The 18,106-nt window shown below is 42.7% G+C and overlaps 2 protein-coding genes across 19 annotated transcripts in view; one reads left to right on the forward strand and one right to left on the reverse strand.

Moving 5' to 3' along the window:
* Positions 1 to 871, forward strand: part of RNF17 (ring finger protein 17) — a 157,988-nt gene extending 157,117 nt beyond the window's left edge. For all 9 annotated transcript variants that reach the window (XM_078375187.1, XM_078375188.1, XM_078375192.1 and 6 more), the window contains 2 exons: positions 68 to 177; positions 635 to 871. In XM_078375187.1, the coding sequence (XP_078231313.1) occupies positions 68 to 166 (99 nt within the window). In that variant the 3' untranslated portion in view covers positions 167 to 177; positions 635 to 871. The remainder of the gene's footprint in view (positions 1 to 67; positions 178 to 634) is intronic.
* CPAP (centrosome assembly and centriole elongation protein) overlaps positions 35 to 18,106 on the reverse strand; it is a 97,918-nt gene continuing 79,846 nt past the window's right edge. For 6 of the 10 annotated variants that reach the window (XM_054256719.2, XM_035302370.3, XM_054256720.2 and 3 more), the window contains 8 exons: positions 13,242 to 13,466; positions 9,961 to 10,045; positions 6,092 to 6,156; positions 5,784 to 5,891; positions 4,857 to 4,997; positions 4,691 to 4,775; positions 4,496 to 4,616; positions 35 to 3,588 (listed from right to left, as the gene is read on the reverse strand). In XM_054256719.2, the coding sequence (XP_054112694.1) occupies positions 3,396 to 3,588; positions 4,496 to 4,616; positions 4,691 to 4,775; positions 4,857 to 4,997; positions 5,784 to 5,891; positions 6,092 to 6,156; positions 9,961 to 10,045; positions 13,242 to 13,466 (1,023 nt within the window). In that variant the 3' untranslated portion in view covers positions 35 to 3,395. The remainder of the gene's footprint in view (positions 3,589 to 4,495; positions 4,617 to 4,690; positions 4,776 to 4,856; positions 4,998 to 5,783; positions 5,892 to 6,091; positions 6,157 to 9,960; positions 10,046 to 13,241; positions 13,467 to 18,106) is intronic. The other 4 variants (XM_078375195.1, XM_035302371.3, XM_078375196.1 and 1 more) reach the window with 2 other exon arrangements.

The raw sequence follows: 18,106 nt of genomic DNA on the forward strand, positions 1-18,106 counted from the left end.
CAGATATGAGAGGGAAAAGGCCCCAAAGACATTATTGTTTCTTGACAACTTTATCTTTCAATTTTAGGCTCCAGCACCAGAACAAATAGTGACATTATATGACAATGAGCAGCATCCAGTTCATATGCCATTAGTAGAAATGGGGCTTGCAGATAAAGATGAATAAGTGCGTTAAGTGTAAGTTTTCATTCTCTTTATAGCATAAGGCATGGGGACCAGTGGCGATTAATGCTAGATTGATCAGAAAAGCACCCAATTTTCCTTGATGTCTCAAAGAAATGATAGCAACACTCCAAAAGAATCTCTTTCAGATTTCTTCATAGACCCTTCTCACTTATTGAGCACTAGGTATCAAAGAGGTCCCCTATCTGTAAGGAAGCTTGGATGGCTGTCATGACTCTCACAGTACTGGGTACATGGGGAGAGCAGGAGAGAGTGGGCACTGTAAATAATTTAAGCACATAAATATCTGCTAAGCACACAGAACTTCTGAACAGTCAGCATCCTCATACCAAGTTATTAAAGTACATGCTAACCAGCTAACTTTTTATCTTGTCCATAAGAAGTGATTCAGCTAGTAGACTTGAACATTTACATTAAGCAGAGATTTAAAATAACACATTTTGTTTTTCAGGTATACAGTGAAGATAATCTATAGAAGCCTAGAAGGAAGTTTTCTGTTATATTTAGACCTGAAATTGTTTTCCTAATTTGTTGTGCAATAGTGCTTTAACTCTCCTTATTTTTACATATAGGAATTGTAATGGGTAAAAATAGTTAATAAATGTTTGCTTCCCAACATTTGCTTTATTTTGCCATAATTTCAAAATGAAATAGCAAAGACATATGGAAAAAAATTAGTTCATTTTATACTTAATGATTCAGCTTAAAAAGACATCATCAGTACAAAAAGGCTTCTCCCAGGCATTCCCCCGCCTTCTGTAGAAGTGTATTAGTCTGTTCTCACACTGCTATAAAGAAGTGCCAGAGACTGGGCAATTTAGAAAGAGGTTTAATTGACTCACAGTTCCACATGGCTGGGAAGGCCTCAGGAAACTTACAAACATGGCAGAAGGCGAAGGGGGAGAGCAACCCCTTCTTCATAAAGTGGCAGGAGGGAGAAATGCAAAGCAAATGGGGGAATCACACCTTATAAAACCACCAGATCTTGTGAGAACTCACTATCATGAAAACAGCCTGGGGAAACCACCTCCCACGAGGTCCCTCTCCCAACACATGGGGATTACAACTAGAGATTTGGGGTGGGGACACAGCCAAACCATATCAAGAGGTAAACACTACTGTTGTGATTTGACATTTATCGTTCATATAAAGGTCTTTATAATTTTATTACGTATGAATGCATCCATAAATGATATGGCAATTTAGAAAGAGGTTTAATTGACTCACAGTTCCACATGGCTGTTTATATGCCATTAGTAGAAATGGGGCTTGCAGATAAAGATGGATAAGTGCCTAAGTTTTCATTCTCTTCATAGTGGGAGGCGTGGGACTAGTAGTGATGCTAGACTGATCAGAAAAGCACCCAATTTTTGCTCTGTTAATTGCACTGTATATTTTTTGATGTATGTGCTGTCACACAATTATCTTTTATTATTTATTTGCTTTTTATCCATATTGGTATGTATAACTCTATACACTTTCACTGCTATATCCATCTGTGTACATAATTTACGTTGATACTCCATTACCAGTTTTTTCTAAATCATAAATATTCCTCTATAGGATCCTTGTATACATGAGAGGATTTCTAGTACATATATATAGTGATGGAATTTGCTGGGTCATGGGGTTACTTTTTTTACTTTTATAATTACAACTACTTTTTTTTTTTGCTTTCTAAACAGTAATTCTACCAATTTATCCCACCATCGATTATCTGAGTTCCTGGCCAGCACTTGGCGTCACCAGACTTTTATTTGCCAGACTATGATGTTAGTAAGAAAAGGTATCTCATCCCAGTGTGTATCTTATTGAATCTGCATTCACTGGTTTATTAGCTAGTGAGCATTGTCACTTATTGCTTGTTCATATCCTTTGTATTCTAGTCATCCTTGATCAGTTGTGTATGTTCTAATCTGGGGCTTGTCTTTCCCATTTTTTAATATCATTTGACGAAATGTTCGCTCATCTATCAAGATTTTCTTTTTTGTTTTTTGAGACAGAGTCCCACTCTGTCACCCAGGCTGGTGTGCAGTGGCAGTGGCATCGTCTTGGCTTACTGCAACCTCTGCCTCCCAGGTTCAGGCAATTCACCTGCGTTGCAAGTAACTGGGATTACAGGCACCCACCACTACACTCGGCTAATATTTGTATTTTTGGTAGAGGAGGTTTCACCGTGTTGGCCAGGCTGGTCTTGAACTCCTGACCTTGTGATCCATCAACCTCAGCCTCACAAAGTGCTGGGAGTACAGGCATGAGCCACTGCACTTGTCCTATCAACCTTTAAAGGTTTGTGCTTTTTGTCTTTTAAAAATCCTTACCTTTCCTGGGTGGGTGTGTACTTACTTTCTTTGAAAAGTTTGATTTTTCATATTCAGTTTTTAAGTCACCAGGAATTGATAGATTTCATTAAAAGGAAAACTGATTCATAGTATATGTGACAGGTAAGATCTGTCTAGGCCAATCTGTAATTATATAAATTTACAAGTAGGTGACTTGCCTGCCTGTCCTTCAGTGACATCTTGCTTCCATGAGCCTAATCTCATTGTGATAACGTTAAGGTAGCTGTGGTCCATGGGTTAACACTGGCTAGTCATTGTTCATGCCCCCTCTACTCTCAGGTGTCCCATTTTGAGACATTACAAAGTCAGCCTTGTTATAACTGCTTTCTCCTCACTATGATTATCTACTACCTGTTGTGTGTGACCTATTTATATTCATTCACTGGTTGTAACTTCCCATTCTGTTACAATTAATGAGCCTCTATAGGAGATCAAATGCTATAATTTTGGTACTAACTGAACACAGTAATATTTTGCTAAAGGGATGTGTATTTACTTCTTGAGTACACTTTCTGTACAAATCCAGTGCTGTCTAGCTGATGTACCTATGGGACATCTATGTGATATACTTCCTGTACTTCTTGGTTTTTATAGTCATTTCCAACCAATGAACACACCCACTTACTATTGTACAGTTTATAAAGAGTAAAAACTCTTTCTTTAGTCTGTTGAAAGACCGGATAGTGGACGATAAATGAGAGCTCTCATTGCATTTCAAGGAGTATAAAAATGAACATGCCCCGGGTAAACTCTTATTTTACCAAACAATCTTTTCCACACACACACAATAAATTAACAGAATCCACAATAAATGTACATTTTTTAACAAGAAAAATCAGTTAGTGTTACTTCATGATCACATAAGGATTATCACAGTTCTGTGTCCATTAGCACATTACCATCTTTGTCCTTAACTCTTATACGACCAGATCTGTACTTCGTTTCTTGATGACCATTTGCATATACGGTTTTAACAGTGCCATCTGGGTATTCCCGTCTCTTGAACTGGGCAGTATGTACTTCTCTTTGGCCATTATTAAACTCTATGAGTTTGTTACCATCACTGTAAAATTTAAAATAAATAGAATTTCTTTTAGAAAATAGACAACAGGAAAACTATTGAAGAATAGCCTTTTGATTCTGGCAGCGACTTCTGGAGATGTCCCTTGGTTCTTTTCCCTATACAATTATAACTTTCTACAGGGTTTCTGCTTCAGGGTGATAGTTCCAATTATCAGATTAGCACTTATATGTACCCATGAAAAGCTTGTTTATTTATTTATTTATTTTTTTGAGACGGAGTTTTGTCCTTGTTACCCAGGCTGGAGTGCAATGGTGCGATCTTGGCTCATGGCAACCTCTGCCTCCTGGGTTCAGGCAATTCTCCTGCCTCAGCATCCTGAGTAGCTGGGATTACAGGCACACGCCACCATGCCCAGCTAATTTTTTGTATTTTTAGTAGAGACGGGGTTTCACCATGTTGACCAGGATGGTCTCAATCTCTTGACCTCGTGATCCACCCGCCTTGGCCTCCCAAAGTGCTGGGATTACAGGCTTGAGCCACCGCACCCGGCCGAAAAGCTTGTTTTAATTTACATTTTCACCACAAAATACTTAGGAATTTTTAAAAACTTGTGTTCTTCCTCTTGGTTGTTATATTAAAATGGACCCTTGTTTCACTAATTTAAAAACCATCTGAATGCTCTGTATCAGGTGGGGAAGAGAGCTATTCCTGGGAAGAGGCATCATCAGACTTAAAATCTGTTTTGAAACAATGGAACAAAACAGAATGTGAAAGATAATTCACATCAAGTTGATTGCTTGACATGCCTGTGGGACATTCATTCAAATGGAACCCCCTAATACGGGTGTTGGTATATCATTAGAAATGCAAGGCTGGGGCACCTTCTGAGCACAGACGAACAGGTGTCACACTGAGTGATTTTTCTGTTAATATAATGGTGTCATACCTTTGTACTCTGACAATTGTACCATCTGGGAAAATGCTTTCTTCTTGTCCATCAGGAAATAAGTTTTTAACAGTCTGGTCAGGAAACGTGATTTCTTTTCTTCCATCTGGGAAATGTTTTTCTGTTTAAAAATTTACAATAAGTATTTTTTGAAAGAAGGGAAAAATTTAATGAGAGGATGGAGCAAGTGTGTACCTATTTGTCCGCTTGAGAAATGTAAGACTTCCAGTCCCTTCGGGTACGTGGTATGAGTAGTCTGGGCAGCTGCATAGTAGTAGATCTGTAAAGACACACAGTCAGTCAGTTTGCCTTTTCTCCAGAGATGGTTAAGCTCTGGAGGAGAACGCTTCTGGAAACATACCACTCTCTGGTCTGGCATGACCTGCTTCACATCACCATTAAAGAACGTGACAGTGATGGTCTTCCCATCTGCACTCACTTCCTTCCGAGTTCCATTGGGAAACAGTATAACATGGCACCCATTCTTATAAACCTTTTCCACCTAAAAAAACAACACAAGATGATCACCTTTTAAGAAAGATCTGCCTAATTCTCCTCCCAATTGCCTACTTTGAAATTTTTCATAATAAAATGTAAAACATTCACTCAAAAAATCCTTTATTTCATCAGGAGTAGCAAACTTGTGATTTTCTAATTTTATCATTCCTTTTCCATGTATTAGCTGGAATTCATCTAAAAAAGAAAATCTTCCCTCATCAATGATTTGTTACCCTAAAGTAGATGTTGTACAGCAAAGTCTTAACTACTACTTTTGACTGTTGTTCTTAGTTCTTCTCTCATTCCTCAAGGCTAGCAGTGAACTCTCTCTAATTTCAATAGAAATGGACCAGATTAGGGTATTTGAAAAGTAAATTTTCCATAAACCTGAGGAAAAATTCCCTCATAACCTCTTATATATGTCCTTTTCCCTTTAGCTGGAACCTCTAAGCTGTTTTCCCACTCAGAAACTTTCCTAAGCATAAGAATAAAACTATGTAGGCTGGAGACAGGGAGAGAGGCCCCTGACTTGGGATTGGTATAAGAAAGGCTGCAAGCAAGGAAGACCTGGAATGAAGCTTTTAAGAAGTGCCAAGGATTACAAAGGCTTTGGAGTAGGAACAAAGATGATACAGAGATTGTATGCTTTCTTTTGCTGACTCTCTGAATGAGAGAAATGCCAGCTAAAGGCACGCTGTCCACAGAGCCATTATTTTAGATTCTCTGTTTCAGCGACTTTCACCTATGTTTTATTTTTTACAGAATTCATTATTTCAAAATATGTTTTAACCTTGCCATCAGGATGATTGATTTCTCCCTGTATGTCATCGTCTTCCTCCTCTTTATATTCAGGATCTGGGATGTTCAGTGGTTCAAGTGGCTCCCTGGGAGAGGCAGCCTGTAAGCAAAAGATATTTTAAGCAGCTGAAACCTTTTCCAAAGCCAGACCCTGATACAGGGTTCTAGGACTAGTGTTTACAATTACATATATGACATTTATAACATTAAGTAAAAACTCTATACATGGTTTAGAAACTTTATTAAATTGATTTCAAGCCTGAGTAATGTACATTTGAATATATAAAAATAGAGATTTACTTGTCCCTTATCCGAATTGCCTAAATCACGAGGAGGTGCAGACTTGGATGTTCGAGATGGGTTGCCTATTAGAATAAAATTGTCAGAGTTAGATTTAATATGTAATAGAAAATTTTACTAGTGTGATCAAACATTTCCTTAGTACACATCTTGTGAACTACTTTCCTTTATCCATTAGTTAAGGATGTCTTAATATTTTTCTTCACCAATTTGTAGTTCTCCAACCCAGGTACTTAAGTCCTAAATGGCCAAGAAAGACAGTATCTGTTCTCAGAGTTTACAATCCTGGGGAAGAGACAGGTGATCAAATAGCCTAACAGACTCAAATGTATATCAGGGACAATCACAAGGTGTGAGGTGCAGATAAAAGAGGCACCTAAGATCTGTGAAATTTGGCTTGACCAAATAACTGGGTATTTAGTTAAAACATAAATGTCCTTGCGGCTATGGTCTAAACTTTTTATAATATGGCCAGCACATCAATCACGTAACTGTACTAATGCCACATACATTACAAAATAAACACACCAACAACAAAGTGAGGTGAATCTCTAAAAAATACACTGAAGTGCCAGTATTTTCATCCTATGTGCCAATGGATCATACTGTAAACATTCAACTTGGAAGGGTCTCGACCAAGTGCCAGAATCTGACCTACATGTTAAAAAGTATAATGGAGCTGGATGTAATGGGAGAATGGCCAGTAAGCTGCCAGGCACATGAGGCGGCTGTGCTGTGCCTGTGAGACAGGAATGGTTCGATTACACCATGGGAAATCACTGATTTATAGGTCCCAAATTACCAGATATCAGCAATTCATGATTCAGTGTAACAAATAGATCCAGAAAACATCAACATCAAATGGATCAATCTAGGGACTACTGGGAGTGGATGGTGAAGGGTAACAGAAAAAAGTACTCAGAGTACACAAGGGTTCGGGCTTGACTAAGCAAAGGGGTCGATGGCAGACAGGCTTGGGATAGCAGGAGTGCCCTGTTTGGGATGATACAAGAATGTCATGCTTCGCCCCCACAGGTTATGCGTGAAAAGTAAACCAAAGCTGTGTGACATCATTTCTCATAACCACCTCTAGAGAAAAGACTAGTATTCCCATTTTATAGGCAAAATAAGGCCAGGTGGTTAAAAACCTTCCAATGGTTGTCAACTAATAAAAGGCAGAACCAGGATTCAAACCCACTATATATCAAGTATAACTCTTCTCAGGCTATGAATTAACACTAACTTAAACCCCTAAAGGATCTATCAACTGGGCAGGATAAGGAGAGGGGACCATGGGCATGGACAGACTCCGGGTGCAAGCACACCGTCTAGAGGACTATGTGAACCCACCTTAGAAAACAAAACAGGAAAGTGGGGACAGAGGAAGCTAGGGAATATACAGTGCTAGAATAGCTGGGTAAATACTAGGGGAGGGATGTTTATGACCCTAAAATAGGAGAAGAATTAAGAAACACTGCCCAGCCAGGTACAGTGGCTCAAGCCTGTAATCCCAGCACTTTGGGAGGCCAAGGTGGGCCGATCACGAGGTCAGGAGTTGGAGACTAGCCTGGCCTGTGTGGTGAAACCCTGTCTCTATTGAAAGTATAAAAATTAGCCAAGCACGGTGGCATGCGCCTGTAATCAGGGGCTGAGATAGAATTGCTTGAACCTAGAAGGCGGGGGTTGCAGTGAGGCAATATCATACCACTGCACTCCAGCCTGGGCAACAGAGCAAGACTCCGTCTCAAAAAAACAAACAAAAAGAAGCACTGCCCAAAGGGAAAGACTAAAATTGAACTACTTTTAAGAATTGGGGTTCATCAAAAGATAATACTAAAAGATGGTGGGTAAGTAAAAAAGATAAGCCATGGACTAGAAGAAGGTATCGACAATGTATGTGGATTATAAGTATACCACTTATACCACGGGTCCCCAAATCCCACGGTATACCGGTCTGTGATCTGTTAGGAACTGGGTCACACAGCAGGAGATGAGCAGCAGGTGGGCAAGCCAACAAAGCTTCATGCTGTATTTACAGCTGCTCCCCATCACTAGCATTATTGCCTGAGTTCTGCCTCCTGTCAGATCAGTGGCGGCATTAGATTCTCATAGGAGTGCAAACCCTATTGTGAACTGCGCATGTGAGGAATGTAGGTTGCGTGTTCCTTATGAGAATCTAATGCCTGATGATCTGTCACTGTCTCCTGTCACCCCCAGATGGGACTGTCTAATTGCAGGAAAACAAGCTCAGGGCTCCCCCTTATTCTACATTATGGTGAGTTGTCTAATTATTTCATTATACATTACAATGTAATAATAATAGAATTAAAAGTGCACACACACCCCAGTCTGTGGAAAAATTACCTTCCCTGAAACTGGTCCCTGGTACCAAAAAGACTGGGGACTCCTAATGTATACTACCAAAGTGAGCACATGCTATTAGAAAAATGGCACCAATAGACTTGTTCAGTGCAGAGTTACTACAAATCTTCCGTTTGTAAAAAACATAGTTTCTGTGGGCACAATAAAGCAGAGCACAAGAAAATGAAGTGTGCAATAAAGAAAAGCCATGGACTCCATGGAGGGGCAGTTCTGGGCTGCCACTAATCTATATCTTTACGTAGGTGGTGGTAACCAAGTATTGGTATTGGCTCTGTTAATTGTCAAATTAACCCAAGTATTGGCTCTGTTAATTGTCAAATTGCATATGTTTTATCTTTTCTAAATTTATTTCACAAAAATAATTATTTAAAATTCCCAGATTAAAAACTCAGATGTGAATGCAAAAGTGCATAGAAGAAAACGGTCTATGATCTGAGGATTGAAAAAATTAAAGTCATGAAAACCAAAAACTATTTTAAAAGACTTGTAAATTCAACATTACAAGGAAAACACATAAAAAGCCCAGACTGGGAGAAAATATTAGCAGTGCTTGTAACTGACAAAGGATTAATATGCAGAATATAAGGAGAAACATGCACACATACCCCCCAAAATTTTAAATGGACAAAGGAAATGAATGGGCAGTTCACGAAAGGGAAACCTCAAATGCTGACTGAATGTAAGAAAACATGCTCACAGGACCTTACCAATAATGATCACGGAATGAACCACCATTTTACATCAACTGGCCAAAATTTTAAAGTCTGGTCAGATCAAGTATGAAGAGCATACTCTGCTGACAGTAAAAAACTGGTACAACCATGTTGCAGAGCAAAGGGAAAACCTCCAGCCGACATGCCCCAACATCCTATTCTTCATATGTATCCTAGAGAAGCAACAGGATCAAGACACGCTCTGCAGCCTTACTCATTATCATGCAAACCTAACTGTCCATCAACAGGAACACTGAACTGCAGAAGTATGCAATCTATAGAACTATTAAAATCAGTCAACTGGAAATTTTATGTGTTAAGATGGGTAAGTCATACAATATTGAAAGAAAAAAAATTGCAGGACACAGAATATGAAACAACATCACAGGCTGAATGTCCCTTATCCAAAATGCTTGGAAACAGAGTATTGCAGATTTCCTTTTTTTTCCCCCAAGTTTTGGAATATTTGCAAATACTTACTGATTGAGCATCCCTAATCCACATTCAGAATGCTCCAGTGAATGTTTCCTTTGAACATCATGCTTGCCCTCAAGTTTCGGATTTGGGATGCTCAACCAGTATATCAATTTATGAACACAACATGGTAAAAGAATTTAAAAAACAAGCATGAATCATTATCACGGTAGAAATTAACTGGAGGAATAAGATGATGCACAGGAGCTTCAATTACATTTACAGTGTTTTATTTCTTAAGTTGGGTGTAAATTCTTTATATTCTGAAATGCTTTATAAAAAGATCATGCAGTTTCATACCTTGCATTGGCAAATAATTTTTCTTGTATTTTTCTACCTGGGTTCCTGAAGAAATCTGACTCTTTTGATATCGAACAGATGTGTTCTATAGTATAAGAGAGAATTTTTTATTTAAAATGAGTGTTAGTCTGAGTATTAATATACTAAGTGAAACTAAAAAAAATCAGCTAGTGATGAGAATGCTGTGGGTTTTGCTTATTCATACTGTTTTCATTTATACAAGAGGCCAAAGCAAACAAGCTGTTATCTAGGAATGGCGACAGTGAGTGCACACACACACACTCCTTTTGACATTCATTCATTCTTCAAGTTAGAACACAGCAGGCAAGGTAACCTGAACCATCTTCTCTGACTATTACAGAGCAGCCAAGGAGCACACAGGCCCAAAGCTCATGGTGTTCAAGGACAAAGCCTCTCTTGGGTGCTCCCCACTCACACTCCCACCAGGACAGTCCAGTTGAGCCCAGCTCTCCCTGAGACCACCACTGAGCACTCCCCGTGAGGATGAGGTAGGGTGAGTCCTCTCTCTACCCCACCTCCATTTCTGGCCAAATCAAGCCCCAATATTACTTGCCCCCGCCCCCGCCAGGTCCCTCCCTGCCGGGAGATGATGCTTCCAGCGCCGTCCTTGGTGTCCTGCCTTAGCTCCACACCCAGTGATCAACCCTAGAACTTTTCATTATCAATACTGTCAACATCTGTAATTATCAGTAACCATAAAATTATCAATTTCAAAGCATTCTACTTACAAAGTTCCAGAAGGTGGGGCATTCTACAAAATAACCTGGTCTCTTCAAAAGTCAATGCAATTTAATAAAATGCTAAAACATTTAGGGCTGAGATGCCATGATTCCTGCAACTACCTTCAAATAGTTTGGTGAAATATAGACACAACTATGGCAAAATGTTCTTGGTGGTTGAATCGCAGTGGGTATCCAGGTGTTTATAGTACTATTCTTTCACATGTTCTCTATTTTGAGAAGCTTTCATACACAGAATGTAGGGGCAGCAAGGAGAAGAAAGCTACTTTCTCACTACTCTCCTGTCTTTGCAGCTCATTCTGTTAATCCCCGCCCCTGACCATGCTCACAGCTGACAGGGCCCTGCGGGTCCCTAACCCCCAGTGCTTGCCATGTCCTGAAAGCTTCCCAGCCCACGTGCTCCTCAGGTAGCTGAAGTATGTGCTGCACAAAGCACTCTTGTCACACACACACTGCCGGCTCCCCTCCCTTTGCTCACTTGGTGGCATTCACTTGGCGGCATTCACTTGGCTGACCACAGCTGAACAAGAAAAAAACAGTATGAGCAATTCTCATTTAAAATTTTTGGTCTCCAACCCAGGTGGGCCTGAGTGCAGCCACAAATCAATCTATTCCCCCAGCTTCTGCTTTCGTTCGCAGAGACAACCTCTGGCTTTCTGCATCTCTTCTCCTCCTGCCGCCTCTGCCCTCACAGGAGGCTGAGTTGTGCCTTCACCTCCCACCTTTGGGCATGAAGGCCATCGCCTGGCCATAGCCTGCCCTCCACTCACTGCCCCAACCCAGCTCGTCTCACTTAGCCAAGTATGGGGCTTCTGCAATTCTTCCACTTCCTCCTGCATCAATATTGTCCTCTACCCTGAACCAGTCCGACCAATACTCACACTACTGTTAACTTCATCAACTTTCTCCTATGGCCACTACCCCCATGTCCTTAATTTACTGCAAAACTACTCAACAAAGCTGTTATCTGCTCCTAACCAATCAGGCTTTCCTCTTCAACACTCCAGAGAAACAGACCCTCTCAAGGCCCACAGTTATTTCTCTCTACCTGGTAAACCCCATGGCCGGTTTTGAGTCCTCCTCTGAATAGCTGCCACACCCAACAAAGGTAGTTACTTTCCTCCTTGTGGCCCTTTCTTCACTGGCTCTCAGGACATCACACAGCCTCCTGATCTTTGGCTGCTTATCAGCTCCTCCCTGCCCACTCACACCCCGTCTGGCCTCTCCCAGCCCCACGCTGGATCACACATTTGGACAACCCTGGGTGTCTGTCCCCAGCTGGAGCCCGTGCTGCCATGTGCAGCTGCGTGGTTGGACCGCCCATGTGTCCAAGCCTGAGCTCCTGGTGGCCATGTGATCTCTTCTTGCGGTCACTCCTAGGCAATAGGACCTTCATGAGACCAAAACACAAAACTAAGCACAGCTGAGGCCATTCCTGACTCATTCCTTGCTGTCACCACCAACCACACACACAGAGCTCAACAAACAGTCTGCTTTCCCACCACTGCTGCCCCGTCCCCCCAGCCCCACTGCGTTCCTGGTGTGGCCCATGCTCCCTTCCACCTGTTCTTGGTCTACAGCAGACAAAACTAAAATTACAGGCCCAGCCACCCCTCATTCAGAGCCCTCCAGACTCCCACTCACTCAAAAAACGCCCCAGTGCACGCTGCCATCTGTTAGGAATCCCATCCACTGCCGACTGGCTCATCCTGCCCCAATGGCTGCCTCCCCCTGCCGCTCCTCACCCACTACTCTGACTGCCCAGTCTCAGGCCCACTCAAGCGCTGCTGCAGGCTGGGGCTCCTCTACAGACTCAGCCAGCCACCCAGGCCACTCCTCACATACACTTCCCAGGCCTCCCACCCAGATGGCAACGCCACTCCGCCCTGCTTCTCCTTAGCTCTCATGACCATCTCACACACCGCATGCTTTATCATTTAGCTTGTTACAGTCTCTCTTCCACCACTGGAACATAAGCTTCATAAGAGGAAGGGATTTTGTCTGTTTGTCACTGCTGTACCCCAAGCACCTAACACAGTGCCTGGCACACCCTGGATGTTCATAGAGATAAATGAAAGACCAATTACTTGATTAAAAGGGTCACATGTGTGCGACTCTCAGCCAAACTCTTCCCTGGTCTGTTTTAACAGAGATGATCTGCCTACTGTGGTAAACCTCCTCTGTAGAAATTAGCAAAATGAGTCTACAAAGCACCTGTTTATAACAATGCTTGAGAAATCTTTTTAGTTGTGATAATTAGTATCACATAAATCTCACCGTCTTCAGCATGCACACGTCAGGGGCGTTAAGGATATCTGAGGTATAGTGCAACCACTGCCCTCCGTCCAGCTCCAGGACGCTTTCCATCTCACAAGATGGCAACTGTCCACATTCACAGTCACTCCCCACTGCCCCCCAGGGCCTGGCAGCCCCCATCCTACTTTCTGACTGTATGAATTTGAATGCTCAGATACTTAACCTCCCACTGGCCTGATACAACCTGTTGGCCTCCCCACCTACCGTGAGCTTGTCCTTCTTCTCCCCCTCCAGGCTGCTCTCTATGGCTTCTGCTCTCTTCCAGGCATCCAGTCGGAATCTTTCCATCACTTTTATTTCTTCCCGGAGGTCTGTGTTCTCTCTGACTAACATTTCTATCTGGCTTCGGAGACGGCCGTGTGTACTCGACCATTTGGTTTCCTTTCGTTTCAAATCTTCCCGTAAATCTGCTATTTGCTGTTTTAAAGCCTCTCAAAAAGAAAAACAAAGCATTAGTACATTACTGGAATTAAAACAACAGAATAATAGAGAACCAGCAATGACACAGAATAGTCAGCTAGAAAGGAAAGGCTTAGTCAATAGACGATATTCTAAGACCACTGCGGGTTTTCGGGGGGGGGGGGGAGTGTCACCACAGACCATCAGCAAAATGAATTCCAGAAGCCAGGAGAAAGGGAGGCAGACAGCCCATGGGAGCTGACAGCAGAAACCTGCCATGAGCTAGGAAAGACCTCACCTAAGCTATGAATTGAAAAGGATCCGGGGGAGATCCGGAAAAGAAGAAATGCAACAGGAGCTCATGGAGAACTGAAGGAGGAGTAGAGCTAAAGAATAAGAGAATCCAAAGTCAAAACTACCTGCCCTAGAAACTATCTGAAATTCATGAGAAGAAATAAGTTTCAAGAAAAGGAGTTGTTTTAGGTAGACTAAAATAAGGAAGAAATCACTGGAAATGTCTAGAAGCAATTTGAGATCACGTGCAGCTGCAAGCTATGGGGACTGACCAAGAGCTGAGGAAGAAGCCGGGCACCGAAGCCCCCTGGAGCAACGCCATAGGGATAGCCGGTGGTGAGGCAGCAGGCAAGGCCGGCCCACACCCCTGCACCTCAGCAACCCCGTGGCAGCCACACGGCAGTCCAGTGAGGATGGAGAGGACATCAGGGCCCCACCGCAGAGGGTGTGAACTTCGGATTGGGTGACATCAAGGTTCACATCTGAGTTTTCTGACTTGAAAGCTTAAAACAGGGCCCACAACCTCCATGAACATCAGGTTCCCGATTTGTGAGATGGATTATGAACAATAAATGAACAATTTCCGTTAAGCATTTTATTATGCAGGAAGATGGACTTAACATTAAAATAGTAAAATACAAGTCTAAATGGGTTCAGAATTCAGGAGCAATGAATATTTACAAGAGATCTATTATCAGGCACTATCACAGGCCCTTGGAATACTAAGAACAAAGCCTCACCTTATGAGGCTCACTCTGCCAGGAACAGTGGGTGATGGGAGAATGGGAGGGTGGCTGGGGCAGGTGAGGGGGTGACAGGAGAGTGGGAGGGTGGCCAAGGCAGGTGGGGTGACGGGGCAGAGTGGGTAGCTGGCCGGGGCCGCGTGGAGAGGCAACATGACATGTGCTGGGTATCAGTGAACAGAGCTGCGGGAGGCAGCCCTTGGGGAAAGCAGCAGGAGGGCTCCTGGTTCAGCGCCAGCGCTGCAAGGTGCTAGTGCAGGTGAGAGGTAAATGGCAGGAGGACTGGCCAGGGACAGGAAGGGGAAAAGAGGCCCAGTCACACAGGGACTGAGGCTCTTAGAGGAAGGAAAGCAGAAGCATATGGAGGGGTCTGAGCAGAGGGGATGCGTGGTCACCTTCTGGAGCAACGCCATAGGGATAGGGCAAGAGAGGAGGCTGGGCCGCCAGCAAGTCATTAACCCGGAGGTGGCAACTGGAATCTGGGTGGACTTTGTCAGAAAAGCATGGAGTGGAAGAGCAAGAGAAGCCTCGAGAATGATTCGAGACCTCTGGCCTAAGCATGGGAGAGGAAGGCAGCAGGACAGCCACTGGCAGAGGGCCACGGATGAAGCGTGGGGTTTATGGTTGGAGTAAGGCACAGGGGCTAACAGGGGCTGTGTCAGAGCCACGGAGTGATCGGAGGCCGCGCTGCAGGGCTTGTGGAGAAAACAGCAGGTGAGATTTGGAGATCTGGGCACAGTGAATATGGGCAAGGCTTTCAAGGAGTTTTGCTGTAAAGGAAAACCTTGGGCTGTGGGGTCCAGTGAGTTTTGTTTAAAGAAATGCCAGCCGGTGGTAAGAACGGGGAGGCTGGAGGAGTAACACGCGGTGGAGACAGGGCAGGGCGGAGGTGGGGGTGGGGGGCTCTGTGGGTGGGAGGCGCCCCTGGGGGCCAAGGAAATAAGAGGCAACAGCCAGGCATAGGGAGACAAGGGAGCCCCTAGGCTGGGGGACTGGCAAGAGCCCAGACCCAGACAGACGGGAGAGGAGCCGGGAGGAGAAAGGGGTAGAGGAAACGACCAGCAGAGCCCAGCAGGCCTGGGGGCAGGTGGGATCCACCACTGGGGCGCAGACTTCCAGTACAGTGAGAAAGCTCAGAGGCATCCTGGTCAACATGGTGAAACCCCGTCTCTACTAAAAATACAAAAAATTAGCTGGGCATGGTGGTGTGTGCCTGTAATCCCAGCTACTCAGGAGGCTGAGGCAGGAGAATTGCCTGAACCCAGGAAGCGGAGGTTGAGGTGAGCCGAGATCGCGCCATTGCACTCCAGCCTGGGTAACAAGAGCGAAACTCCATCTCAAAAAAAAAAAAAAAAAAAAAAAAAAAAGATAAATGTAAATTCCAGGAGGGCAGAAATGGCTAACTCATCATCAATTCCTCAATGATTGTCAGTTTCTAGTACTTAAGGGGTTCTCAATAAATTTGCTGAATGAATAAATGCCCAAAATAAAAGCTAATACATTTTTTTAACATAACCATAACGTAAAGGAAGGTTAAATATGCCCTCTCCTTAATTCTGATGATTTAATAGAGTATCAAACATAACACACCTGTACCTGTTTTTAAAGTATATTTTTGCACAGAAGTAGAAAGAAAGATAAATACAGGGACTATGAATAAGCCAAATAGTGTAAGGAAAAAAAGGAACTGCTCCAAAACCAGCAAGAAATAATGAATACCCAGGGTCACACATAACCAAGTATGAACGGGGTCCAAAACTTCAATCAACACTAGAAGTCATATAAAGGAACAGAGGCAAGAGTTCAAGAATGAGTTCCTGAAGAGAGAGGGCAACTCACCAGCCCAGCCCCTCCCCACCCAACAGGCGCCTGGAGGGGCACAGCCCAGAGCTGCGAGCAGTGAGGATATGCCCAGTCCTGCACGGTGCACTGTGGCAGCCACCAGCCAGCCAAACGTGGCTACTAAATCCTGGAAAGGTAGCTAACGGGAATGAGTAACTGATTTTTCTATTTACCTCTAATTAATTTAAATGTAAATGTGTAAACAGCCACACAGGGCTAAGAGCTGGCAGCCTGGACTGCACAGTCTGAGAATCAGAGGACACATTGTGCGAGGGAAAGGCACCAATTTGCCAGAAAGGAGAACCCACGTTATTCACCTAACAAAGTATAACAACAAAAAGAATTGTGTTTGCTGTGGCTTAAATCACTTGGAAAGAAGTAGTCAGGATCAGAGCTATGAGAAAGAGGACAGGAGGGGAAAAAACACAATCTCATAACCTTGGGTGGTCTAAGGAGGTTATTTATTTTTTTCCTTTGGATCTGGTGAGCTTTCCATAACAGCAAGGTTATCAAAATATCTCTAATCCTAGGAGATCCAGAAACAATAAAAATGAAATGACAAACCCATCATGTATTTTAGAATAGGCTATGGTTTTATATTTGGTGAAGTTTTCTGGTAGCAGAGTTTGTTATAACTACTGTTTATAGCCAAAGTATTTGGCTTGTTCACCAAAAACAGCCATACTAAATTTGTAACTACAATTCATTGCTTAAAATAAATTCAATTAAGTTTAATATCAATTTTTAACCTCTTACCAATCAAGTGAAGAACAAAATATACTCTAAGAAGTGCGTGCTAGTAGAACTAAAAATTAATTATAGGTGGGCACCTATAATCCCAGCTACTCGGGGGCTGAAAGAGAATTGCCTGAACCTGAGAGGTGGAGGTTGCAGCGAGCTGAGATGGAGCCCCTGTACTCTGTTATGGGTGATGGAGTGAGATCCTGTCTCAAAATTAAATAAATAAAAACAACTAAAAATTGGCAAGATGTTTATGAAGGGATAATCTGGCAATTTGTATCAATGTACATATGCTTTAACCTCAAAATTTCACTCATAGGAATCCATCCTAGAGATATACTCCAGGAAGTAAGCTAGATGAGGACAGGGATTGATTTGTTTTGTTCACTACTATATTCCCAGTCCATGCCTACTACATAGCAGCTACTCAGTGGCCACACGCTGAATGAGTAAGTAGGAGAATGATTGTGAGAAGTGATATGTGCACAAAGTTATTCAGTATAGCCCTTCTTGTATTCTTGTAAATAGAAGAAGAACAGAAATAAATAAATGCTTAGGTAAGTATATTATGGCACACATTGCAATTCTATACAATAATAAAACAAAGAATAAAGATGTTTTGTTAAGATACATAATGATTTCAGTAGACTGACGTTAATGTTTAAAAAAAACCACCATGGATACATATATGTATTTGCTAAGAATTTCTCTGGAAATATATAAGATTGATAGCACTGGCTGCCTCAAGAGAGGTGAATTAGAATGCAAACAAATCAACTGTAAAAAGATACCAAGTGACTGGAAAATCTGAATATGGACTAAATATTAGTTGATATTAAGGAATTATTGTAAATTTTGTTAGGTGTGACAAACATATAATTTCTCCCCCCACTGGGGATGGTGTCTCACTCTGTCACCCAGGCTGCAGTGCAGTAGTGCGATCTTGGCTCACTGCAACCTGCTCCTCCCAGGTTCAAGTGGTTCTCCTGCCTTAGCCTCCCAAGTGGCTGGGACTATAGGTGTGCTACCACACCCAGTTAATTTTTTTTG

Source organism: Callithrix jacchus, chromosome 5, assembly GCF_049354715.1.
Source record: "Callithrix jacchus isolate 240 chromosome 5, calJac240_pri, whole genome shotgun sequence".
NCBI lineage: Eukaryota > Metazoa > Chordata > Mammalia > Primates > Cebidae > Callithrix > Callithrix jacchus.